The sequence below is a fragment of the Buteo buteo genome, chromosome 2 (genome assembly GCF_964188355.1).
Source record: "Buteo buteo chromosome 2, bButBut1.hap1.1, whole genome shotgun sequence".
NCBI classification, from domain to species: domain Eukaryota; kingdom Metazoa; phylum Chordata; class Aves; order Accipitriformes; family Accipitridae; genus Buteo; species Buteo buteo.
Genome location: NC_134172.1, coordinates 76,271,179 through 76,283,310, shown reverse-complemented (window position 1 = coordinate 76,283,310; position 12,132 = coordinate 76,271,179). Strand labels below are relative to the sequence as shown.

The following is a 12,132-nucleotide window of genomic DNA, read 5'->3' as shown; positions in this document are numbered from 1 at the left end:
AATGACTGCTCCATTTGTTTCTAATGTTTTAAAAAATTACATTTATTTTTAAACACTGCTTTTGAATGGAAAAGCATTGGAGGAGTGAGAGATGGGAGTGGCAGACCAGCCCTGAGGGGAAATGAGTAATTGCACAGATAAAAGCTGGAACATGCTGTATTATCCATAAGTCTAATACAACAGAAAGCGTTTGTGTTGGATGGGAATCGCCTTCTGTTAAGTGGAAGTTTTGGAGGTGATGTCACTGATGTTAATGAATCACCGTTGTGGTCGAGCAGGGACAAGATCCATCAGTCGACTGTCGAGATTTCTTGCCTGGCGCCTCCGGAGCCGCCTGTTTACCCAGCACAGCCCTGCCTGTGCCGGCTGAGGAAAGCAGGAGGTGCATTTCACAGGGAGCATGGGGGGAGCAACTGCTAAAAGTCTTAATTCAAATTTCATGGCCTTCCTCTCTGCAAGCACAGGTATACCAGGAGGAACAGATGGGACCCGTGTGGCCCCATCGCTCTCCAGCTCTGGGCTGTCATTTATTCCTTTCACGCTGCTCCTGCACAGTGGTGAGGACATTTTCGTGTCCCTGCACCACACTACTCCCTCTGAAATAATTTGCTTCGGCACAGGTTTCTACTACTGCCTCCTCCAACCATTTCACATTTTACTGGCTGTAGAGCTGGCTAGGTAGTGGCACACTGATTTTTCTCTAAGCCTTGTCTCCCTGTGAAGAAATGAGGAGTGATGGTGGAGGAGAAGGAAGGGAGAGAATGGCACTGGAAGAGCAAAGTTTGGTGTTTGGCTCAAAAAAAACCCCAGCATTTCAAAAGTTAAAAAAAAAAAAAAAAAAGCCTTAGAAGCCTCTTCTCCAGAATATTTGGATTAACAAATATCACTCATTTGTGTATCTGGCTAGTGATAGTTATGCACAGCAGGGTTATGCTGGGGCTCCCCATCCTGTACATCCCTGTCCTCGCCATAGGCTTGGCTGTACCTCATTCCTCTCCTTTGCAGGCTGCAGTGCGACTGCCAGCACAACACCTGCGGCGGGTCCTGCGATCGCTGCTGCCCCGGCTTCAACCAGTTCCCGTGGAAGCCTGCCACTGCTGACAGCGCAAATGAATGCCAGCGTAAGTTGGAGTTGAGTTTTTCATTCCTTTTCCAGCTGTTTTGCAAAGCATAAATTGACCATGCTTCACCAGCCCCTTGGTGTGCAGAGAAGCCATTCGCTGAAATGGTGGGGTTTATGGTGTGTGGCACTGGGTGAGGTGAAGATCACTGGCACCACAGAGAGGACAGTTTGCACAGTGGTTAATTGTGTTCAGTGGAGGCTCACACAGGGAGGCCCACTAGGTCTGTACAGGACTCTGATTCTGCTTATGTTCCAGTTCCTTCTCCGTGTCCAAGGGTTCATGCAGGCAAGTCTTGTTGCTCAATTCTGTCTCCAAGATGAATTACATTTGGATGTGTTTACATACAGGACATCTTTATTTGTCTAGAGAAACCTTTGGTAAATGCCGACAGTGGAATTTATATTGCACTGGGAATGCAGAGCATGGAGTGTAGCTACATCACACGATCTCTTATAAATGCAGGGCAGCAAAGGACAGTTGGATCTTAATCCTGTGGGTTTGTAAAGAGCACCCTCACCGAGTGCTGAACTTTACAGCTCACCTCTATCCCGGGTGGGATAAAAGAGGCAAGAATGTTGCCCTCTAAACCAGACTACTTGAGGCCCCAAAGTTGGGTAATTTCTCTTTCTCGTCTATACATGCCTGCACATATTTTACTTCTGATTTTGTGTCTGCTGCATTTTTCTGGTTACAGACTAGACTTTGTGAGAGAGTTGCTGCTTCTGTGCTTTTGAACTGGAAGACTTCTGGGAGCTTGGGTGATCATATAATGCCCTAGATGCATTCAGGCATCTTTCCTCACTGAAAAGTGACCCATCCAATGTCAAACCCACGAGGAAGAGTTCATATCTTGAGATCCAGCTGGTGACTGAAGGACCTCCATGGACTGGTGGCTTAGCTAATGTCTCTTTGTATTTTCAGCTTGTAATTGCAATGGCCATGCCTACGACTGCTACTATGACCCGGAGGTGGATCGCCACAAAGCTAGCAAAAGTAGCGAAGACAAGTTTGAAGGGGGAGGTGTTTGCATTGACTGTCAGGTAGGCCTGAAGAACTCCTGTGGAAAAGGCTGTTGCAGAGTTTTGTGTTTGTTCCTGCTTTCATCCTGGTGTTCAGCCTTGCCGGCAGCTCTGCTAACCTCCTCACACACCCTCTGTTATCTTAATTAGGTCTCTCCCTGGAAATTTAGTCTCTTTGTCATAGATTAAAGGAGTGTGCAGCGGTAATGAAAACAGCACTTGGGTTCCCAGCTGTCCCCTGGGTAGTACCATTACCATTCTGGTGCTTTAGGGTTAGGTCTGCTGAGGCACTGTGCGCTGGGAGGGACAGGTCGGTGTTGAGCACGTTGCAAAGTTCCTGCCTAGTTTGCAGTGCTCAGGTGCTGCCATCTCTCTGGATCTCTCTCTGACCACCAAAATGCCAATCTCCTCAGTCTCTGAAGTTCCCAGTGAGAGTGAGAAAGTAGCTTTTCTGCTCCCAAGGTGACTGGGAGCTGGTTAATTCACGCAGTGGCATGAAACTTTTAGCTATGCTTTCTTGCTGGGAGGAAACAGATTGCTCCCATCCTCCTAGCACAAAGTGGTCAGGACATTTTACCATCTGAAGCAAGTGAATTGGGCTCAAGATCAGATACGAACCTGAAACACATGCTGTATTTATAGGAGGATACAGTTTGCAGGAAATGCTTTGTTTTCAAGTCAGTGTATGTGGAATTTTGAGCAGATTTAGGTCTTCTGTGTGCTGACGCTCCTGAGTTGCTTCCTTCGGACCCTGAAGCTGTTAGTAAATCTGGCAGATGAACATGAATCCTGCGGGCAGAGGAACTGATGCCCCTCTAACCCACTGTCTTTCAGCATCACACCACTGGCATTAATTGCGAGAGGTGCATCCCAGGATACTATCGGTCCCCTGACCACCCGATCGATTCTCCATACATTTGCTATCGTGAGTGTGATCTCCTCTACAGGTTGTAGATGCTCTCCTGGACTTGGTGACACTGGGGAGGGTGGTCTGGAGGACTGGGCTGAGAGATTTTTCTGGTGTCGGGAGTCCAGCACCATGAGAGGCGTGGCCACATGGGTGGTTCTTGCTGCAGCTGATACTGCCCATGAAAATGTATCTGTGCATACAGACAGTATATGTGTCTGCAGCATCCGTGAAATCAGAAGTGGTGGCATGTTCCAAGGCTGGAATAAGCTGGAATGTGTTGCCCCCCCAGCTGTGCCCACAGGGAAATCTAGTCTTAGCTGTCATCTCTGTGCTCTTTCAGCTGGCAATTGCAGACCATTGGTCTCTACGCCCCAAGACAGGGATTTCTAGGCAAGAGTGGGTTACATCTGTTTTGCTGGGGGAGCCCAGCTCAGTCTGGGAGCTATGACACATGGGCTGCTCTGCACTGTGTCCTCGAGGCAGTGTGCCACCACCACCTCGCTGGGGCAACTGGGGTCTCCTGGAGAAGCAAGTTGGGGCTGTGCTGCTTTACTTGGGACCCTGCAGTGGGAGAAGCACAGTGGCAGTAGTTCCTCTAAACCAGACCCCTTCTGAGGAGGCAAAATCTCACTTTTATTTTCAGAGAGTATTTGCAGCAGGGTTTCTTACAGAGGCTCTGTATCGTAGTGATGCTTCTGTGGTGCTCATGAGGGTCTCAGTCAGTGACAACCACTGCTGGCTTGTCCCTCTGCAGGCTGTAACTGTGAGTCTGACTTCACTGATGGCACCTGTGAGGACCTCACCGGCCGCTGTTACTGCAAGCCCAATTACACTGGGGAGCACTGCGATGCCTGTGCCGAGGGATACCTCAACTTCCCCCACTGCTACCGTAAGTAGGGTGTGCGGGACTGTGGAGTGGTCAGGTCTGGGACCCCTCAGACCCAGTGAGTGCAGGAAGGGCCAACAGCTCCAGTTGGGGCTGCTCTCCAGGTGCCTTTTCCCTGGGCCACATGGTACTCCTGTCCCAGGAAGAGTTCTTGCAGGTGGGACCAAGTCCACATTTGGCTTGGGTGGACGCTGGAACAGAGCTGAGCTGGACTGAACCCAGCTCTCTGGAGTCAACAGGAGCTTCCCGTTTGGCTGGAGTCTCATCTCTCACTTTCTGTGAAAGACATCTTTCCAGAGCCCTGGTTAAAAATGGTTGTAATGGATCTTTTAGTGGGATGTCTGCACTTTGTTCCACATTCCACGTTTTAATTCAGCCTGTTCAGCTTTGGGACTGTCAAGCCCTTGATATCCTGACAGGATTTCTTCGAGTGTGTGTTATGACCTGTGCAATGTCTCTTTCTCTGCGTAGCCGTTCCAGCTTTCGCTCACAACGATACTGGAGAACAAGTGCTCCCTGCAGGACAGATAATAAGTAAGCAGTGCAATTTTCCTTGATGCTTTGGCAATCACTGTGCTGTTATTTCTGTTATATCCTACCATCCAGTGCAAGATCAGGTCTTTAGCTTATTGGGCATGTATTTTGTAAGAGACAGAGTGGTTCTGAGACAGGAGGTAGCTGAGGGGTGAGGGAAAGGAAGTTTTATGATCCCCTTTTTATAGACAGGGAAACTCTAGCCCAGAGTGACCGTGTGATTGTGTGCTTTTTTCTGGGATCGAGGCCATGTGAGGATGTCCCTTCTGGCTTCCCTGTAAGGAACCCCCACTAAGATCACAGAGTGGCTGTGGTTGAGCTGGAACCCAAGCTGGGTTCTCCCAAATCTCAGCCTTTGTGTTCAGACACAAACCTGTCCTTCTGCCACACCTGCATGCCCTGTGTTTTCCATGTGGTGGACAGCACAGTGGGTCCGTGCCGATGGCCCTCTCTGCACAAAGCTGCAGGTAGCACTGCTGTGGGCTCCTGGGAAGCGTGCATAGGAGCTGCTCGCTCTGTGTTGCTTCTCTGTTGTTTTGAAAGCTCACCCGTGCCTTCATCCCCGCTCCCCTCCGCCTCCCTCCTCTCTCACGCTCACTCCTCATGGTTCATCTCCTCCCTTGTGTTCTTTTTTTTTTTTTCCTCTCTTTTTCCCACCAAGTCCTCCCCTGTCTCATGCTCCCCAGTGCGCTCCAGATAACCTTTTCCTTCCTTCTGATATTTTAAACTCTGTATCTTCCAGGTTTTTCTTTCCTGAGCTGGAATTTCTCACTTCCCTTCTCATTTCCCCCCCTCCCCCTCCCTCTGGTTCTTGGATGATTTTTGCCCTTCTCTCTCCCAGCCCAGCACCCCACACCACTGCCATTGGTGAAGGCAGGGCTGGCCAAGGGCTCCACCGCTGCCCGCCTGGAGCACCCACCTGCCCTGGCAGCAGGAAGGTCTCAGACATAGCTGAGCATGGAGTGACCAGAGAGCCCAAATCCCTCCCTGAAGGCTTTGGTTATTCCCGCACAGCTCTTGCACAATGCTGCACCAAATCAGCCCTGTCTGGGCTTGTGCAAACAGCATTCGTCTGCCCTGTGCATTGCCCTGCTGCCCGTCCAGCACCTTGCACGTGTGCGTGATTGCTGAGGTCTCCCAGCCACCCTGCAACCCCACGAGCCAGGCATGCTGCTCACTTGAGGAGGGTTTGGTTAAAACATTTGCATCTGGTAGGAATGTTATTAGGAGGGAAATGCTTGAGCTGCTGCCTCTCATGGTAGCTCCTTCCCCATCCTTATGGGACCTCTGCCTAGCAGCAGAAATCGACTGACAGCCATGTGTGGTGTTGCTTGTTGTATCCCCCCACTCCAGACTGTGATTGCTATGCCGGTGGGACAGAAGGCAACGCCTGTCGCAAAGACCCTCGGGTGGGGATGTGCGTGTGCAAACCCAACTTCCAGGGAACACACTGCGACCAGTGCGCCCCAGGCCACTACGGGCCCAGCTGCCAGCGTGAGTAACTCGGGGTTAGCGGCCCCAGGCTCACCCTGCTTGCCTCCCTGCTGGGGAGGAGCGTGCCTCTCCCCATCCTCCACTCACGCTGGGGAGGAGGAATTCTCCAGCCCCACTTCCAAGTGACAAATTCCCATGACTTCTGCCGATAGTTTCCACCAAGCCCTGACCCTCCAGCATCCTCCCAGCCTGCGGGGGGCTCTTGAGAAATTCCCTATGGATGTGAGCTATGGGCCAGGCATGCCTGCTGTCAGCTGTGTCCCCCATGGTTTCTCCAGCTGACTGCATTTCTACCCCAGAGGAACAGATGCTCTGGTTCCTTTCCTAGGAAGGGGAAAGATGAAGAAGCTACTTATTTACTAGTGCCCTTGTTGCTTTCCAGCATGTCAGTGTTCTGGCCCTGGTCAGTATGATGGCACTTGTGACAGCGAGACAGGGCAGTGTCTGTGTCGAACGGGATTTGAAGGGCACTTGTGTAACCAGTGCGCTCCTGGCTACTTCAACTACCCTCTGTGCCAGTGTGAGTATCTGTTCTCCTGTGGGCCTGGGTGGGTACGCACAAAGCCAGAGTCTTCTGGCAGGGTTTTGAAGGAGGACTGGAAAGTTGTTTTGTGGGCGTTTTGGAGGACATATGCAATGAGCAGAGATTGACAGTTTGAACGCTTAGAGCAGCACCTAAATGCCTGTCTGAGAACCTCAAAAAAAAAAAACCCAAGTATTGCCATGAGCTTTGCCCCATGCTCCTAGCACAGGACAAACAGTTTCTCTCTGTTGCAGTATGTGGCTGCAGTGCAGTCGGGACGCTGCCAGGAGGCTGTGACTCCGCTGGGAGGTGTTTCTGCAGACCCGAGTTTGCTGGGCCACGGTGTGAGCAGTGCAGTCCTGAGCACCACTCCTACCCCCACTGCTACGGTAAGGATATTAACATTCAGTTCCTGCTTGTCTGTCACTTTCTGAAAAACATGCCTATTTTTGCAAGGCTTTGGTGTTTCTCAAAATCAAAACCCACGTGGTTTGCACTGTGAATTTGGCAGGCTTGTTCTGGAGGTCATGGATCATGCCAAAGCCTGGAAGACAAAGCAGTTTTTATCGGTCACACTTCCTCATCACAATGCTGCTGTGACCTGGTGTCTCAGCTTATGCCTTTTTTTGTCTCTCTTTTTAATGCATTAACCTACTAAACTACTGAGGAACGTTGAACGTGCTGTAAAAAACCCTCAGTGGCATTTTGCTGGTGTGGCTATAACTCTAGCTGAAAATATTGCCTATCTTTCCAGGGGATTAAGAAATTAATTTAGTTCTGATGCAAATGGCTAATTCCTGTGGGCCTGAATGACAGTTCAGACCAGCAGTGGTTGGCCACAGATTGCACATCCATCAGACTATCAAGAGTCCTGCTCTTACAGCTTGCTCCTGCGATTCCCGGGGTGCGGTGGACAACAACTGCAGCCCAGCTGGCCAGTGCCGATGCCATGTGAATTTTGCAGGACACACCTGTAACCAGTGTGCCCTGGGCTTCTACGGGTACCCCAGCTGCACACGTGAGTAACCACTGTCAGATCTCAGGGGAGGGAAGTGAATAGCTGCTGCTGCTACTGGCTTTGTAATGATTTTTCCTTTCCATAACCTATCTCCCAGGGTTGTATATGAATATAGTTGGTTCTTGCAGCAGGAATCAGTTTTCCTGTGCACAGTTCACTGGGCTACCTCATCTGACAGGCATGCTCTGTAATGAGTAAACATCTTGAAGAAATGCTTCCCCAAAGCCTGTGCGATTTGTCTCCCCCAGTTCATTCACAGTCACTAACAGCAGGAGCTTGGGTCTGCCTGCTCATTTTGGAAACAAAACCCAGTCTGGATGAATGGCCTCTAATCCAGCGACCTATTAAGAAACAGACCTACAGAGTATGACTTGGGAAGCAGCTGTGGTTCGGACTGTCTCTCCGAAAGCATTGGGTGCAGATGCACATAAAACATGCACTGAATTGCATCTGCCTGTCCTCAGGCTTGAGTGCCTGCAGCCAGAGAGAGCAGGGCTCTGAGTGGGGTAAGCAAAGTCTCAAACCACATGTTCAGATTATACCCTGGTGCCATGAGATGCTCAGATGTGGCTCACATGACACATCCACGCTCTTCATGGCTTACTCCACCTTGGTTCATGCCAATGCAAAGGAGGAGCAACTGTGCTGAAACCAACAGGACTATGGTTGTACACAGGGTGAACAATGAGGATCAGGATTTGAGGTTTCATGTCAGCCCCAAATTCAAGTATCTGCTGGCATGGTGAGAGCTTTGCATCAGGAAATTATAGAGTTTTTGATTCTTGGAGAAGTGAGGAAGGGGGTCAGCAGAACTGCCACCTTGGACTTCTGGAGGGCAGAGTCTGGAGGGCAGGAGACTGGTTGACAGAGTCCCTTGGGAGGCAGTCCTGAAGGGCAAAGGAGTCCAGGAAGGCTGGACATTCTTCAAGAAGGAAATCTTAAAGGTGTAGGAGCAGGTGTCCCCATGTGCCAAAAGATGAGCCAGCGGGGAAGAAGAGCGGCCTGGCTGAACAGAGAGCTTTGGCTGGAACTCAGGAAAAAAAGGAGACTTCATGACCTTTGAAAGAAGGGGCAGGCAACTCAGGAGGACTACAAGGATGTCATGAGGTTATGCAAGGAAAAAATTAGAAGGGCCAAAGCCCAGCTAGAACTTACTTGGGCTACTGCTGTAAAAGACAATAAAAAAACGTTTCTAGACATATATTAGCAACAAAAGGAGGGCTAAGAAGAATCTCCATCCTTTGTTGGATGCGGGGGGAAACATAGTGACAAACGATGAGGAAAAGGCTGAGGTACTTAATGCCTTCTTTGGCTCAGTCTTTAACAGTCAGACCAGTTGTTCTCCAGGTACCCAGCCCCCTCAGCTGGAAGACAGGAACAGGGAGCAGAATGAAGCCCCCATAATCCAAGGGGAAATGGTTAACAACCTGCTACACCACTTAGACGCACACAAGTCTATGGGGCTGGGTGGGATCCACCCAAGGGTACCGAGGGAGCTGGTGGAAGTGCTCACTGAGTCACTTCCCATCATTTATCAGCAGTCCTGGCTAACTGGGGAGGTCCCAGTTGACTGGAAGTTAGCAAATGTGATGCCCATCTACAAGAAGGGCTGGAAGGAGGATCCGGGGAACTACAGGCCTGTCAGTCTGACCTTGGTGCCGGGGAAGGTTATGGAGCAGATCATCTTGAGTGCTGTCATGTGGCATGTACAGGACAACCAGGTGATCAGGCCCAGTCAGCATGGATTTATGAAAGGCAGGTCCTGCTTGACTGACCTGATCTCCTTCTATGACAGGGTGACCCACTTAGTGGACAAGGGAAAGGCTGTGGATGTTGTCTACCTAGACTTTAGTAAAGCGTTTGACACCGTTTCCCGCAGCATTCTCCTGGAGAAACTGGCTGCTCATGGCTTGGACAGGTGTACTCTTTGCTGGGTAAAAAACTGGCTGGATGCTGAGCCCAAATTGTGGTGGTGAATGGAGTTAAATCCAGTTGGCGGCCTGTCACAAGTGGTGTTCCCCAGGGCTCGGTATTGGGGCCAGTTCTGTTTAATATCTTTATCAATGATCTGGACAGGAGGATCGACTGCACCCTCAGTAAGTTTGCAGATGACACCAAGCTGGGCAGGAGTGCTGATCTGCTCGAGGGTAGGAAGGCTCTACAGAGGGATCTGGACAGGCTGGATTGATGGGCCGAGGCCAGTTGTATGAGGTTCAGTAAGGCTCATGCCAGGCCCTGCACTTGGATCACAACAACCCCATGTAACGCTACAGGCTTGGGGAAGAGTGGCTGGAAAGCTGCCCGGCGGAAAAGGACCTGAGGGTGTTGGTCAACGGCTGGCTGAGTAGGAGCCGGCAGTGTGCCCAGGTAGCCAAGGTGGCCAATAGCATCCTGGCATGTATCAGAAATAGTGTGGCCAGCAGGACTAGGGAAATGATCGGCACTGGTGAGGCTGCACCTCAAATACTGTGTTCAGTTTTGGGCCTCTCACTACAAGAAAGACACCGAGGTGCTGGAGCGTGTCCAAGAAGAGCAACGAAGCTGGCGAAGGGTCTGGAGCACAAGTCTTATGAGGAGCGGCTGAGGGAACTGGGGTTGTTCAGTCTGGAGGAAAGGAGGCTGAGGGGAGACCTTATCGCTCTCTACAACCGCCTGAAAGGAGGTTGTAGTGAGGTGGGAGTTGGTCTCTTTTCCGAAGTAACAAGCGATAGGATGAGAGGAAATGACCTCAAGTTGTGCCAGGGGAGGTTTAGATTGGATATTAGGAAAAATTTCTTCACCAAAAGGGTTGTCAAGCACTGGAACAGGCTGCCCAGGGAAGTGGTTGAGTCACCATCCCTGGAGGTATTTAAAAGATGTGTAGATGTGGCCCTTAAGAACACAGTTCAGTGGTGGACTTGGCAGTTAGGTTAACAGCTGGACTCAATGATCTTAAAGGTCTTTTCCAACTTAAACAATTCTGTGATTCTATGATTCTATCCACTTCCCTGGGCACTGCATCACTCCTGGAGCAGAGCTGCTGGTGCCAGGGCTGAGCAATGCCTGTGGCAGGTGCCTGTGAGCCCAGATACTCTGAATAGCCCTCCCCGGCTCTGGGCAGAGTGTCCCCATCTCCCTCCCTGTTGGCAGTCCAACTGGAAGCCAGATGTACTATTATGTCTCCCAGTAAGAATTTACTGCTCATTAAAAAATAATCTGTGATACAGTTTCCCTGAAGCAACAAAAGAGCATCATCACCCTCTTGCACCATACTAAATGTGGACGCCTAAGCCGCGGCCAGCTGGCAGAGCACTGCTTGCAAATGCTGATGCCGGCAATATGCCTTTGAAGAGGCTGCAGGCATAGATGAAATGGTCTCACAGGAGTTCAGTAGTCACTTTTTTTTTTTTTTTTTTTTTGTCTCATAAAGCAGCGTCCAAATTGCAGAGCTGTAGAGGAGTTATGGCAAGGAAAGAAGAGGAGAACCTGATTTTTTTTTTTCTTTTTAAAAAGTGTTGTTTTATGAACAATGTTTTGCTGTTTGCCAGTCTGGGGGTGTCAGCCTAAAATGTCCCCTTAGGTAGGGATTTGAGGAGTGCTGGCTGGCCAAGGAGGGCATGGGCAACTCCCTGACAGCTTGCTGACCTTTCATGTGATACGGCAGCAGGATCTCTACGTGCGTTCACAGGAGGCAGGTCATGCAGGAAGCAGCAGAGCCATTGCCCTGCCCTCACCCTCGGATGCTGGCAGTGCCAAGGCTATGTTGCTGGCCCTGAGCTGCAGGCCTGCTGCCCACACGCAACATCCACAGGGCAGATCCTGATGGCCAAATGCTGCTCTTGGGTGTTTGGGTGCAAATGGGCTTTTGTAGGGTCTGATCTGTCACTGGTTGCTGACCTTTTGGGAGTGAGATCACACGTTCCCCTTTTCCTTAACCCAAACCTCTTTGCCTCCAGAAATACACATAAATGTATGTGAATAGGTGTGATAAACATCGCAGCTTCTATTGTTTTTCTTTAAAGATGGGATGTTTTTAACCAAAGGGAAAGAATGAGTGTGTATGTTATTTATAACCCATATTTCTGGCTGCTTTGATGGTGGTGAAGGTCAGGTGGATGAAAGAGATTGCTGATGAGAAGCCTTGAATGCAGGAGTCCCTGTGCCTTGCAGCTCCAGCAGTTGCTCTCCCCTCTTTTGCAGCTTGCCAGTGCTCCCGGGAAGGTTCCCTGCACAGCACCTGCGACCAGGAAACGGGGCAGTGCAGCTGCCGGCCCAAAGTGACGGGACTGCGCTGCGATAGCTGCATGCCGGGCGCCTACGGATTTCCGCACTGCGAAGGTAGCCCCCCTTCTCCCTGATGGGGGGGGGGACTCCGGTGTCTTGGGACATAGTGGTGCAGTGCTGGTAAATGGGCTTATCATCCCCCAAGAGCTTTGCAAGGGAAGAAATAACTGCCTTAAGGGACAGCTGGGGTGTGAGGTATCTCTTTATAAATCCCTTCTTGTGCCTCTCTTTTCTAGTGGGCTCCTGTAACCCAGCAGGGTTGGTGACTGCAGATCCCTCGCTGGCCCCGGTGAGTATCAGATGAACCCACCAACCCCTGCAGGTCATTTTTGCGTGATCCCCTTTTTCTCGCTTTGGGCCA

The 12,132-nt window shown here is 50.5% G+C and overlaps 1 protein-coding gene across 2 annotated transcripts in view; it reads left to right on the top strand.

The window, feature by feature from the left end:
- Window positions 1-12,132, top strand: part of LAMA5 (laminin subunit alpha 5) — a 97,386-nt gene that overhangs the window by 49,959 nt on the left and 35,295 nt on the right. For both annotated transcript variants that reach the window (XM_075020480.1, XM_075020473.1), the window contains exons 7-17: window positions 1,006-1,121; window positions 2,046-2,164; window positions 2,978-3,068; window positions 3,808-3,942; window positions 4,411-4,473; window positions 5,827-5,967; window positions 6,350-6,487; window positions 6,745-6,879; window positions 7,374-7,508; window positions 11,688-11,825; window positions 12,008-12,060. In XM_075020480.1, the coding sequence (XP_074876581.1) occupies window positions 1,006-1,121; window positions 2,046-2,164; window positions 2,978-3,068; window positions 3,808-3,942; window positions 4,411-4,473; window positions 5,827-5,967; window positions 6,350-6,487; window positions 6,745-6,879; window positions 7,374-7,508; window positions 11,688-11,825; window positions 12,008-12,060 (1,264 nt within the window). The remainder of the gene's footprint in view (window positions 1-1,005; window positions 1,122-2,045; window positions 2,165-2,977; window positions 3,069-3,807; window positions 3,943-4,410; window positions 4,474-5,826; window positions 5,968-6,349; window positions 6,488-6,744; window positions 6,880-7,373; window positions 7,509-11,687; window positions 11,826-12,007; window positions 12,061-12,132) is intronic.